The sequence below is a fragment of the Nannobrachium achirus genome (genome assembly GCF_963921795.1).
Source record: "Nannobrachium achirus genome assembly, chromosome: 22".
In the NCBI taxonomy this organism is placed as follows: Eukaryota; Metazoa; Chordata; class Actinopteri; order Myctophiformes; family Myctophidae; genus Nannobrachium; species Nannobrachium achirus.
Genome location: NC_137829.1, coordinates 16,921,011 through 16,935,553, shown reverse-complemented (window position 1 = coordinate 16,935,553; position 14,543 = coordinate 16,921,011). Strand labels below are relative to the sequence as shown.

The 14,543-nt window shown below is 46.0% G+C and overlaps 1 protein-coding gene across 1 annotated transcript; it reads right to left on the bottom strand.

Annotated features, from left to right (window-relative positions):
• Positions 1-12,111: 12,111 nt before the first annotated feature.
• On the bottom strand, positions 12,112-13,791 carry LOC308307737 (asparagine--tRNA ligase, cytoplasmic-like; the record flags this gene model as incomplete). Its single annotated transcript, XM_080753012.1, has 1 exon — positions 12,112-13,791. The coding sequence occupies one exon, from the start codon at positions 13,789-13,791 to the stop codon at positions 12,112-12,114; it is 1,680 nt and encodes a 559-aa protein (XP_080609138.1).
• Positions 13,792-14,543: the final 752 nt, after the last annotated feature.

The following is a 14,543-nucleotide window of genomic DNA, read 5'->3' as shown; positions in this document are numbered from 1 at the left end:
GGCTATAATTCATTGGGTTATGTGTGTTTGTGGAGAAAAGCACTATATAAATCTTGTCCATTAATACCATTCTTTAACTGCTATAACTTTAATTCATTCTATAACTGCTGCTATGATAGCCATAGCCTATGGTCAATTGTTAATACATTACTGGTGTTAAAATTTCTTTAATAACCGCTGCTATTATTGACAGCTTATGGTTAATCTTGGGTTCGTGAGCACAGTCATTTTCACTTCATATTACTATTATTCCCCGTCACTTTTTGAATTTGTGAGCTCAACAGGCCTATTGTACATTTTGTAAAGTCTCCTTATTATTTGATTAAAGTTAAAACATTTGAAAATACTGCTATAAATTAAGTGTCAGGCTTTGGCGGTAGAAGGGCATACGTAAGGTTTGGGAACTGCTGCTCTATAGCGATGATCACTGTCATAATGATGGAAGGTAACAGTAAACATACTCTAGTAGTCTAGTAGAGTCCACCTAAAGCGAGTCCAAGTCAAGACCGAGTGCGGGAGGGGATCGAGTCCAAGTCGAGACCAAGACCAATGGGGGTCGAGACCAAGTCAAGACAGCGAGACCAGATAAAAAATAAATAAAAATATGGTGTGGTCAGTGGGTATTATCCCTTTTCATTGCATTTCTAAGTAAATGTATTACTCTGGTGCAAACTGACAAAGTTTGTGTATAGAGGGTATCTGCACATTTCTAAAGTGGCAAACAATGTAAGGACACTTTAATACTTTTAAAATGACAAATTAAACATTGGCCAAATTGTCAAATATTAGAGGCAGAAATTGTGATAATAGCCGATCTACATGCTCACAACGCCTCACAACACGAGGCATTGTGTCACAACGCGAGGCATTGTGAGCATGTAGATCTGCTATTTTCACAATAGAACTGTTTTATACAAAATGTAATGCCTCAACTCGTAGTTAAATATGATTATTTTGGGGGTCAACTCTGAGAGTGTACAAATGGAACCAAATGGACCCATTTTTACCCTCTCAAAGTTATGTGGATCCTTGGAAATAACACGTTTGAGAACCACTAGTACTAGTCGACTCATAATGGTCCATAGTGTCGTAGTAAACCAGGGTCATACAGTACGTACATATTTTTGAGAAAATCCTGGAGATTTGACATTCAGTAGGCTAAATGGGCGTAGTATGATCAAAATAATTAACATTATAAATAGAAATTGCCACGGACGAGACCAAGTCTTTCCACGGAAACATGTGCTCGTGTACGGATGTATTGATGACCCCTGGGTTCTTGGTTTACCTATGATCCTAGATGATATTTCTATTCATGTTATCGTGTTTACCTTTGTTTACTGTAAATGTCTCTGGATTAACATTGTCTGCTAAATGCCTATTCTGCTGTCAGAGGGATAGTAACAGTAATAATCGTCTGGCGTTTACTGGCTGAGCGATTGAACTTGTGTCTCCACCGCGGCGCGATCCCCGCTGATACAAGCTAAAAAGCCGGCGTCAACCGCGTCCCTTCTGTAAGGCACTTAACAGGGTCTGCAAAATGCTTACACTGCATTCTTCTCTCAGAGTGACGGTAACAGTAGACATACAGACATACAGACCTGCAACACCTTGTGTTTGGAATGATTCTTAGATTCATTCAATATTTAAGGTCTTCATTTCCAGGCTTTACATTGTCAACATTTCTTCTTTATTTCATTTTTGTTGTTTTTACGTTGGAATCCTTTTCTTTCTTTCTTTCTTTCTTTCTTTCAGAACAAGGACAACTGGACTAGACCCAGAAAAGAACAGACAACATAATAATAACAACATAATAATATATATCTACATAGGGCTACATATTTGGACAATATACCGTAGCCTATATATACATATATGGTGCAACAAACTAGTCGGATACCAAGACTAGGAGTCGGACACAGACATCTTTCCTCCTGGAAAAAGATGTATTTATTGTCTTATACCACATATTTGCTCAACAAATACCTTCTTACGACTTATTTGGTAAGAAGAGAGTCATAGTTATTCCCGCCATTTTCCTGGGCTTGATTGAATGTTTTCTCAAATTGTTTTGTGCGTTAAAATTCTGCGGCCATAAAATCCCATTATGCTCTTTAATAATCTCTCCTAACCCTAAAACAATTCGTTCTCCCCCATAACCTAAAATAATAAAAGATAAGGGTCCGACTTTAGTGTTGTGTTACGGACCAGTTAGAATCTGGAGCTACAGTTAGCAACTGGAGCTACGGTTTGCGGAGCTCCATTAGCATCTGGAGCTACGGTTAGCATCTGGAGCTAGATTAGCATCTGGAGCTACATTAGCATCTGGAGCTACGGTGGAGCTACATTATCATCTGGAGCTACGGTGGAGCTACATTAGCATCTGGAGCTACGATGCGGCTCCACTCAGCGTCTGTCAGCTGCCTCATGTGTTTCCTGCTGTGGATCCAACTGCTCCTCTGTCCCTGTGGCTGTGGGACCAAGACCTCTGGTCCCCCCAGCCATGGGACCAAGACCGCTGGTCCCCCCAGCCGTGGGACCAAGACCGCTGGTCCCCCCAGCCATGGGTCCAAGACCGATGGTCCTCCTACTCCTGGTCAGTGGTGTAAAGTAACTAAGTACATTTACTCAAGTACTGTAGTTAAGTACAATGTTGAGGAATTTTACATTACTTGAGTATATACAATTTTCAACACTCTTATTGACTCCATTACTTCTCAGAGGCAAATAGGCCTAGTTATTTTTACTCCACTGCACAACTGTTTGAAAACTTGATGTAGCGATTGGCGCCGAGCGCAGCCTACCCTGCCAATAGAGCATCACAGTTTAAGCCCCACCCCTCCCTCACTCTGGTGTCGGAAGTGTTTTCCCCATGCATTTTATCCATAGACATTTCATAAAGTATTTTTAGATGTCTTTTAAGCCTCTGACAAAGCCACCCCGGCTTGTGAGGAATCATGACAATAAACATTATTTTTTGCATGCAACGATTAATTAGAAAGCTGAAAAAAGGGCAGGGTACAGACAGATGCATTGACCCCCATCCACTCCCATATTAAGAGAATAACACGGAAGAGGCGTTAGGTCTCTGACCGAAGAGGCATTATGCCTTTGTGGGGTCACAAGCTCAAGGGTTCAATACAGGTTCATGGTTCAGCACTGCTGTACGTGTACTCTCACCTAGCAGTGATACGCAGAAACCTATGGGACAGACCTAAATGCAGGAAGAATGTTATTTTGTTGACACTCACATTAACTGCTCAAGTGTGAAAGTTCAAAGGTAAGGAATTAATGCTGCTATAGGCAGGGGTGTTTCGCAGGCTTACGAGCCTGATATGTGGACGTGCCCAGATGGGTGGCTGGAATCTCCATTAAGGCTCGGACACAGTACGATATTTAAGTGGTCGGCGATTATTGGATCGTTAGAGTATTTCACACTACACAAGTGTCTTTCTTGAAATCGGCTGTCATAATATCGTTGTGGTTTTGACACTATGAGATTGATCACCGACAAGGGATTACACACTGCCAGATATTTCACCAGGATGCAATCTAGACCCGAGACATATAGCCAACATTTGTTTTTATTCCAATGTCCAACGAAAACGTGAAAGGCTCACGTGGCCGTCATATGTGCGTGCAGCAAGGCAGGACGCAAATGATTTTCATTCTGTCTCAGAATGTGCACACACACACACACACACACACACACACACACGGAGAGCGGCAGCATAATGGGCTCAAAAAGTCAGGCAGTGTGTTCGAGCCCTGAGAGGTGAGAAGTTCAGTCAGGCTTGGAGTAGAGCCACTCAATAATAGGGTCTTTTCTCTGATTGTGGGGAAAGCCTGCCCCACAATGCGGTTGCTTTGGTTTAAGTGGTTAACAAAGATGCAAGAAGAGTGGTTCTAATCAGGTTTGTGTTCTAATCATGTGTGACCGTTTTCCAGTGTGTGTGTGTGTGTGTGTGTGTGTGTGTGTGTGTGTGTGTGTGTGTGTGTGTGTGTGTGTGTGTGTGTGCGTGTTTTCATTTTGCCTGTATGGCTATAGACTATAAAAAATGACTTCTCGGTTAACCCTTAAGTTCTGTTTCCGGTCATTTTGACCCGCTTTACATTTTCATTTGAAAAAAAAAGTTTAATTTTTTTCCACCTGAAACTCACTGGCCTTAAAGATTCTTCTGAGATGAACATGTAAAAACATATTTTTGAACTACACCCATGCTACACCCCCCTTTTTGAACCTTAAGTGCTGTTCGGGTCATTTTGACCCGGAAGCACAGATGCACAGAAATACACAGTATTATGCCAAAACACAGACACACAGTCACCCCCACTTCTAACACCCCCTTCCGAAGTCCCATTCCAAACCCTACCCCCCCCCCACACACACACACACACACACACACACACACACACACACACACACACACACACACCTCCCCCCACACACACCTAACCCCCCCTCCCCTGATGCACAGAAATACAAGGAATCATGTACAAACACAGATACACAAACACCCCCTAACCCCTTCCACCCCTTCCACCCCCCCTCACCTCACCCTTACCCCCTCCCCTCCAAACCCCCCAACCTAACCCCACCTCCCTCCCACCACCCCCCGCCATCCCAGATGCACAGAAATACAAGAAAGCATGTATACTAACACAGACACACAGTTACCTCCTTCCCCCCTCCTCCCCCCTCCTATCACCCTCACCCCCCCCCCCCCCCCCCCCCCCACACACACACACACACCCTTCACCCCCTCTCCTCCTCACCCCTCCCCTCCTCACCCTCACCCCTCACTTATCTGAAGTTTTCCTTGTGACTGTACTGTATCTTAGGGGAAACTTTACATTATTTTACATAAACACAAGGTGCTGTAAAGTAACACTGTAATTCAGGGATGCTGTGGATGAAAATGTTGTTTACAGGGGTGCCCTGAGTCCAAAGTGTTTGAAAACCTCTGGCCTAGTGCATACGTTCAAGTGTATATTCATATGTGACGTTCATGTGTGTTCACATGTGTGTTCAGCTCTATGTGAGAATGATGTCCTGTTCTTGAACCACAAGTATTCAATTAACGGGCATGTTGAAAAAAAAAAGTTCATAAAAACATTGTCTGATTTTAATCTTTTCCTATAAGCATGAGCAATATTGCCCAGTATTAAATAAAGTAGTTTTTTTACATGAATTTCAGCTAAATCGGTAAAAACGCCTAGCTCTTTCAGTGTTTAAAGTGATATAGCAAAGCAGAAATGCAAACATTTACCATATATATCATATGAATTGTTTGGTATTGAGTCAAAGTCAATGTATCATGATGATTTGTTAAGTTAAAAATGTAAGTTAAATTTTCTAAAATATATTAGTGTTGTTTTTTTAAAACCAAATATCCCCCGGGTCAAATTGACCCGAACAGAACGAAGGTGTAGTGAATCTGAACAGAACTTAAGGGTTAATCAATTGAACTACAAATATTGCTGTATTTTTGTTCCATTGCCCAGCAGTAGGTGGCGCTCAGGGTCGGTTGGAGAGGTGGGTCCAGACAGGCTTCCAGTACCTGAAGAGGACTGTGTGCCGTGAGGAGGGTGCCTCCTGCAGGCGGCTAGCCCACCTGCACATGTCCGGGGTGGCCGTCTATGTCTCATACCCTGGTACTTATACATGTACACTCTAGATAGATTCTATTAGCTCCATATAATGTAAGTAGATAGACTATACGCTACGTCCTACCGGGGAAACCTCCCCCTGTCAGGTGATATGAAGCAGCCTGATCACTATTAACTATTAAAAAATAGCAGATATACAAGCTCACAGCACGGCACCGAGTGCCACGCTGCAAACTTGTAGATCTGCTATTTATTTTTATTTTTATCGTGAACATTTGTGCAAGTCTTTGAATATCTTTCACCCGATTCTATAAATGTCTTCTAAATCCTTCTTCTAATTCAGTGTATTTGGCCGGAGACCCCCCATCTCGAAATATGTTGTTCCAGGGACCACCCAGAAGCAAATATTTGAGTTACAAATGTTCGCTTTTAAAAAGATATATTCAAACACTAGCAAAAGAAATCATGATTTTTCAAAAATAGCAGATCTAAAAGCTCGGCACCGAATGCCGCACTGTGAGCTTGTATATCAGCTATTTTTCAATAGTTAAAGCATTAAATAATTCTAGGCCTAAATGGTTAATTTGAGTTCTGATCTAAACGGTTGTTTCATTGGTTCCAGTTGACTCTGACAAGGTGGTTGCCATTCTACCGGACTCCTACCCGCCGCCCGTTGGCGGGATGGGGGGCGGGTCCACTGGTCACGACGCCGTGCTGGTCCTGGACCCCAGCCCCGGGCACAGCTTCGGTCACCCGCTGGCCGTCTTCTATGTGGACCGCAACCTCACCAAGAAGAGATGTGCCCACATGGAGGGCATCTATCTGGGTCAGAACAGGAAGTATAAAGCCCTTTGCACACAGGACAGTTGCGTTTTCTTTCGTTTGCGGCATGAATAAAACGCATTGGATTTGGTGTGCAAGGCTGTGCGGAATCGGCGCTGCGGATCCAAAAAGGAGTCATAAAAGGAGTGATGAGTTTTTTACCGCATGCGACAAGACGCACGAATCGAACTGGGTTCGATCGAGAAAAAAACGCACGGCGGCAGCCACTCGTCGCACGGCTAATTCGGAGCCGGTGTGCATAAGGTCATAGAGAATCATTGTTTTCTTTTCAAAAAATTATATTGTCCGTTTTATCCGTGCGGTTAAACGCGCCTGTGTGCAAAGGGCTTAATGGCCAGGAATTATAATGACATCTATCTAGCTCAGAACAGGAAGTATGAACTAACTAGTTTCGCGAGACTCTCCACCATTCCCTGTCTGGAATCCAAATCTCGCGATATCTCAGAGACAGAAACTAGCAGCCTCAATAACATTACACTCTTAAAATTGTTGGGTCAAAAACAACCCAAGTTGGTTATTTATGTAACCCAACACGTAACACTGTTTTGGACCAGCCCAACATGGGTTATTGCAGACCAACAGGGTTGGGTTAAGGCTGTGACCCAGCATGTTGGGTTGGGATTGTACAACCAAGTAATGGGTTAAAAGTGACTTTGCTGTTGGGTTAATGTGATACTGCTGATGGGTTGGAATCTAACACCCAAAAATGTCTTAAAAGTGACCTTGTTGTTGGGATTGTACGCTCATTCACATTAAATCTATTCATTTTTTTTTACATTTTCTTCAATGACATTTTTCATGCTTAATCTACTCAAGGAAGAATGCATGCGGAGTAAATTATGCATTTAGTCTTGGCATTATATCACAACTTTGAACACAACAGATTATGTGGTGCTTCACATTAAAAGAACAGCAAACCTGTTTGTATGTGTCAGTCTGGACCATCTTAGTCATGGTTTCTGTTTCTGTAAGCAACTATGTTTTTTTATATATTTTTTAATTAGGGATTATGACTGGGCTACATCCACTGCGATCATCTACAATACAATGTTGTTTTCTCTATCTAAAACCATAAAATAATGGAAAAGTTTGTAAAAGATATCTGTATGGGAGCACAGTTGCATGCTGGGTAACTGCCCACCCACTTAGTTTAACCCAATAGTGGTGCAATTCACAAACCAATGTGTTGATAGACAGAGAGGGCGGGTCTATTTTAACCCAAATTGGTGCAATGCAGTGAACCATGTGTTGGGTAAACTCGAATTCAAAAGCCTATACCAACACTTGGGTTATGAACTCAATGCATTTTATCTGATGATGTGGGCGGGCCATCCATAGCCCAACAGATGGCTTACTAATTTTAAGTATTTTTAATCCAATGTTTGGTCAAACTGACCCAACCTTTGACCCAACAGTGTCAACCCAGCAAAAGGGTTGAACATTTGACCCAACATTTTTAATATGTACTGTGCACATCGAGAAGCAAGTGATTGTAAAAATACCTGTGATGTGTCTTCTTTTATATTCCTGGAGCGATTATATATGTCTCTATCGTTCAGAATCTTTTTTTTTTGTTCATGAGCTGTCCAGCCACGCTCTCATAGACAACACTGTCTTTTGACCAAACGTCAACATGTGACTTGATGGGGGAGGGCTTCTAACACCCCCCCCCCCCCCCCCCTCTCTCTCACTATCTCTCTCTCTCTCACTATCTCTCTCTCTCTGTCACTCTCTCTCCCTCACTCTCTCTCTCTCTCTCATTCATTCATTCACAATGTCTCACTCTCAGGTGAGGAGTGTGTGACCTTGGCAGTGAAAGGTCGCTGTCAGAACCAGATGAAGCGCTGTTCCCTGTGGGCGGGGCCAGAGAGGGGAGGGGCGGGGCGTCTGGTAACCATGGCGATGGGGGGAGGAACCACAGAGAGGGGAGGGGCGGGGCGTCTGGTCACCATGGCGATGAGGGGCGGGGCCACACGGGGCCTGTGTGAGGTCCACTTCCTGCCACTGGTTGTGGGCGTTGCTGACCTGAACCGGACCCAGAGGCTGAGATGTTTTGGTAAGACATTATATAGATAGATAGATAGATAGATAGATAGATAGATAGATAGATAGATAGACAGATAGATGTGTTGGAGATCATTAATGGGCCCTTTTCTAGTCTGGTTGGCTGAAATCTCATGTGAGGCTCACCAATCCACCAATCCCCAAGATCTTCGGACATATGTTGTCAATCACTGGAAGGTATCTCTCTCTCTCTCTCTCTCTCTCTCTCTCTCTCTCTCTCTCTCTCTCTCTCTCTCTCTCTCTCTCTCGGTGTCTCTCTCACCCAGACCACCCAGAGTTCTCAGACTGCCCGCGGCCCCTCCCCTCATTGGCTCCTCCTCCTCCCAGCTTGCATCAGGGCTGTGAGCTCAGGAAGAACACCCGGCGATGTCACGTGACCCAGCCGGTGGCCACGCCCCTTTCCTGCCGACTCTACCAGACATGTGACCACGCTGTGTTGTTGGCAGGTACCACTGTGTGTGTGTGTGTGTGTGTGTGTGTGTGTGTGTGTGTGTGTGTGTGTGTGTGTGTGTGTGTGTTACAAGTATAGTATAATTCTGAGGAACCATTTTCCTGGTCCTCATGAGAAAGGTAATTATTTGTGGTTGAAAAGATTGCCATATTCATGAGGTTAGGTCAGGACACGCCTCATGAATATTCATTAAGTTGGGTCAGGAAGTGCCTAATGAATATGCATGAGGTTGGGTCAGGAAGTGCCTCATGAATATTCATGAGGTCAGTCTCAGGACTAGCTCTGGTCCATAGCGTTAGAGGAGTGTTCTCCCCGCCTAACGCTATGTTCCTCTACCTCCGCTCCGGCTTGGCAAAACTGGAAAGCAGTCTCGTCTGGTCCGAAAATAACAAAAACTGTTTCGCCCCTCACCAAACCAAAGGTATCAGTGGGGAGTTGATAGCTTACTTACTGGATGCAGTCTTGGTCTCCCACCACACGCTTAAAATACTTTTCTAGGGCGAAATGAAAAATAATCCACCGGATGGAGAAAATTGCACACAAATCGCAAGCTGCGTTCTTGATTTGAGGCATTTTCGTCAAAACGGACCAATCGCGCAAACTTTGGAAGCCAATCTTAGCCAATCAGGATGGAATATGGAAAATCGGATAGTGTGTGTGTTACCAAAGTGGAATTAATGGGTTGATTATTGTTTGGACGTGCGTGCGTGCGTGCGTGCGTGCGTGTGAGCAGGAGGCTGGCAGCAGCACATGACCTTTCAGAGTCATGTGGTCAAGCTGCAGAGCTTCTACAGCATGCTGAGGAGCAACGGTTTGCGCGCCGAGAACATCCACGTCTTCCTCGCTGGAAACAACCCTCACATCCCAGGTACTCCCATCACCATGGAAACAACACACATCACCATGGCAACCCTCCCATCCCTGGTACACACATCACCATGGAAACAACCCTCCCATCCCTGGTACACACATCACCATGGAAACAACCCTCCCATCCCTGGTACACACATCACCATGGCAACCCTCCCATCCCTGGTACACACATCACCATGGCAACCCTCCCATCCCTGGTACACACATCACCATGGAAACAACCCTCACATCCCAGGTACACTCATCACACTCCCCTTCCCAAAGTTATTACGGATGTGCTAGGAAAATCCAGCTGTGATTGATAGTTCTCGTATGCCTAAACCTGACTTTAAGGGGAACTAGGCAAGTCTGTTTGTATACAAACACACTCCCCCCTCCCCTCCACTCTATGACAGGCATCAAACAGGTCGTTGTCTTTGATGCTTTAATTGATTAGAGAGATCACTAACACAACCCCTTTGAAGTTCAAAGGGAGCAATTAAGAGCTCTGGCCAAGCTCTCCCTGACAAAAAACATCCCTCCAAGGGATGAATGACAACATAAACAGTGGAATGTCAACATAAACAGTGGAATAGAACCTAAATACAGCCAGAGGGATGTGTCTTTCTGCAAGGAAACACCCCAGCACAACAATATACTGGCTGATAGAAGTAAACAACTATATTTTTGACTATATATATAGTATACATGTATACATAATATAGGCTATATAAAATAGGCTTAAAGTTACCTAGTTTCCCTTTAATCCTAACCTCAGTAAAACTATACCTAAACTAACTTTAACCCTAACCTCAGTAAAACTATACATAAACTAACTTTAACCCTAACCTCAGTAAAACTCAGCCAATTAGGACACAGGTGAGGCGGGTCTACCCTATAACGTTGGTGGAATTCATAATCACGCGTCTTTCTCTACAAAGTACAATGATACTGACCTGTTTGCGTGTGTGTCGTGTTGTGTGGCGTGTGCGCGTGTGAATGTGCGTGTGTTGTATGTGTATGTGCGTGTGTGTGTGAGTGTGTGTGTGAGTGTGTGTGTGTGTGTGTGTGTGTGTGTGTGTGTGTGTGTGTGTGTGTGTGTGTGTGTGTGTGTGTGTGTGTGTGTGTGTGTGTGTGTGTGTGTGTGTGTGTGTGTGTGTGTGTGTGTGTGCGTGCGTGCGTGCGTGCGTGCGTGCGTGCGTGCGTGCGTGCGTGCGTGCGTGCGTGCGTGCGTGCGTGCGTGCGCGCGCGCGTGTGTGTTTTCAGAGGTTGGAGCTTGGTACCCGGCTCTGGATAAAGCGGTGGTCCGGAACCACATCTGGTACGTGTGTCACAAGCAGCACTGTGCCGACTCCCTGGTGCTCTACCTCAACTGTCCCACGCGCTGTGACGGGACCATGCTGCTGTGGGACCACAACCTCGACGGGATAGTAAGTGTGTGTGTGCATGCGTGCTTGCATGCGTGAATGCAGGGACATGCATCGAATGTTAAAGAGGCAGGGGCTGAAATTTCTAAAAGGGCATTTTGGTGAAAATATCAAAAATAGCAGGTGCTCGATACCACACTGAACTAAGCATAATCAAGTCAATACTGGAGATACTGGTGTAACAGCATGGATTTCTACACAGAGAGGGCAATTCTTTCAAGTTCAGGAGAGTTTGGACGAGGCAATTCTCCTGAATGCTGCCTTCGAGTATGGCACGGAAAGAGGGCGTTTTAATTTATTTCACCATAGTAAAAAACGCTTTCAATCTTTGTGTGATAGATTTTTTTTTCCCTTTTTTATATTAACCACTTGAACCCTAGCGTCCATATTCGGAGAACTTTAGACAAAAATAGCCGATTTACAAGCTCACAACGTTGTGAGCTTGTAGATCGGCTATTTTCGGCAAAGAGCTTTGGTGTAGAGGGGGCACAGAGCAGACTCCCTTGGGAGCCCTTCACGTGCAGTTGATACAGAGTGAAGGGTCAAGTTTTTTGTATTGACAGTTCAAGTGGTTAAATATCTGAAAACACAAATTGACATAAATGATTCCAAAATACGCTGATGATCGGGCTGTCAAAAGATGAAACTATATGGAATCTATGAAAAGGTTGTGGGGGTCCCTGCTTCATCTTTCTCTCAACTAAGGGGTCCTTGGCCTGAAAACGTTGAAGACCCCTGTTATAGGCAGACACATCTCTGATGTGGTGTCTGCTGATGAGCAGCCAGGTGTGTTTGTGTGTGCGTGCGTGCGTGCTTACGTGCGTGCATGTGTGTGTGTGTGTGTGTGTGTGTGTGTGAGAGTGCTCATGGTCGGCAGCGCTGTATGAAGCGCGGGTACAGACACGTGTCTCTGACGTGGTGTCTGTTGAGCAGCCAGGTAAGGAAGCGCTCCAGACCCAGGCCGTAGCCGCCGTGGGGACACGTCCCGTACCTCCTCTGGTCAGTGTACCAGTAGTAGGGCGTCGGGTCGATTCCTTCTCTCTTGTACCCCTGCAGGAGCTCCTCCTCATCCCAGATACGAATGGAGCCTCCGACGATCTCGCCCACGTTGGGCATCAACACGTCCACCGATTCGGTCAGGCTTCTGTCATCCGCACAGCGCTGCATGTAGAAGGCCTTGATCTTGGCGGGGAAGCGGCACAGCAGGATGGTCTCGTTGATGCTGTCCGTCATCAGCCTCTCCGGAGCCTCCGGGATGTCATCTCCAAACTCGTAGTATTTGCCTGTGCCGTCGTCCTTTTTGACGTCGTGTTCTTTGAGCCAATCGATGGCTTCGGTGTAGTTCATCCTCTTGAAGGGTCTCTTGGGGGGCTTGAAGTCTGGGTTCAGATCATAGACCAGGGAGCCGGCGGGGGACTCGAGCACGCGGTGGACCACATCGCACACCAGGTCCTCCAGTCTGGTCAGCAGGTCGTCAAACGTCACAAAGGGACACTCGGCCTCGACGTGGGTGTACTCGGACAGGTGTCTGCGCGTGCGGGACTGCTCGGCGCGGTAGGACTGGGAGATGCAGAAGGTGTCGCCCAGTGCGGGGATGCAGGTCTCCAGGTAGAGCTGGGAGGACTGGGTCAGGTACGCGTCCTCTCCAAAGTAGTCGAACTTGAACAAGGTGGAGCCGCCCTCCACCTGGGTCTGCACCATGGTGGGAGGGGTGACCTCACAGTACCCGCGGCTGAAGAAGTGGTCCCTGAAGCACTGCGTGACGGCTGAGCGCACCCGGAGGATCTTGGAGATGCTCTCTCCTCGGATCATCATGTGGCGGTTGTTCAGCTGCACGTCCACTTCCGAATCCTCGTTCACCAGGTTGTCGGTGCCGCCCGCCGGGGCCGAGCCAATCAGCTCCCAGTAGTCACAGTATAGCTCATGGCCGCCAGGAGCCTGTTTGCCCTCTGGCACGGGCGCTACGGTTCCGTATAGAGTCACCGTGCTCTCTGTGGACAGCACCAAGGCATCGTAACACTGGCACAGGTCATCGGTCAGAACACACTGGAGGAAACCGGTGCCATCTCTCAGTACGATAAACAGCAGGTTCTTTCCTTGTCTCCTCAGTCGATGAACCCATCCAGACACTTTCACTCTCTGGCCTCTCATGGGTTCCAGGCGACCGATCTTCACCGTTTGTGGTTCAGGCAGATCCATCTCGATGACGATTTTCTTGGCGTCTTCCAAGTTCTTTTCTCTCCTCTCGGCGTCCTCGTCCTCCTTCTTATCTTTGGCACCCGTCTTCTGCTGTTCGCGGTTGAAGGCTTTCTTGACGTTCTTCATCTGGGTCTTGGAAATAACTGCCCAGCGTTCTCCTTCCTTCTGCGAGTCCACGTAGATGGTCGGGAAAGGCTCCTTCCCAACAAACAGCAGAGCCTTCAGAGAGGTCTTGTAGGGCTTCTGCTCGCTTCCGTCTCCATCCTGATCCCTGCCCTCTTTGTCCGATACATACACTTCTCCCAATGCCAGCTGTTCCGCACCTTTTGTTATGCCTTCTGCCATGACTGGCCAAAGAATAGTCCAACAAATAACCAAACAAAATGTAATTAATTATGAACAAATGCCAACTGTAAAGTCAGCCTTCTCCTTGAAGCGAGTTCTACTTAAATACATTGTCTCAGTACACCTGTTGGTTGGTGGTGACATCACAGATAATGCTGCTCCCTTATTGGCTGAGCCACATATCCATAGCTATCATCACCCTACATGCATATATGGGCATACAAGGGACAAGGACGGAATGTGATGTCACAATGTGATGTCACAGATATCCAGGGTTTGATCTTTAGATTTATTATCCCAAGGGAGAAAATCTATTTCCCAGAGGCAGCACATCAGTTCTAAGGTTACAAGTTACAGAGAAGTAAGAAAAAGAAAAAAAGTATTGTTAAAGCTTCCAGTGCCAGCCCCTAGATGGCGCCATAGAATGCCAGACTTTCTCCCATAGGGGACTGCATTAGCATCCGGGGGCTCACGTTGCAGTGACGCGCGTGCTCACGTTCGTGCACGTCATGGAAAGGTCCCGGATGATAATGCTAACAGAATAGCTATTCCCATTTTGTCATTTTAAAGATCATTTTTCGGCGATTTCGCCGTAAATAAACCTCGCGCCACATCCCTAAAAACACAATCCAGAGATATGGCCCTTCAAAGATGTGGTGTTTCATTGGATTCAGCGGCGATTCGCGACTACGTTCGCGGCTCACGGCCGGCATGGCTTCCCCAGGATTTGGACCACTGGATTTTAAATTAAG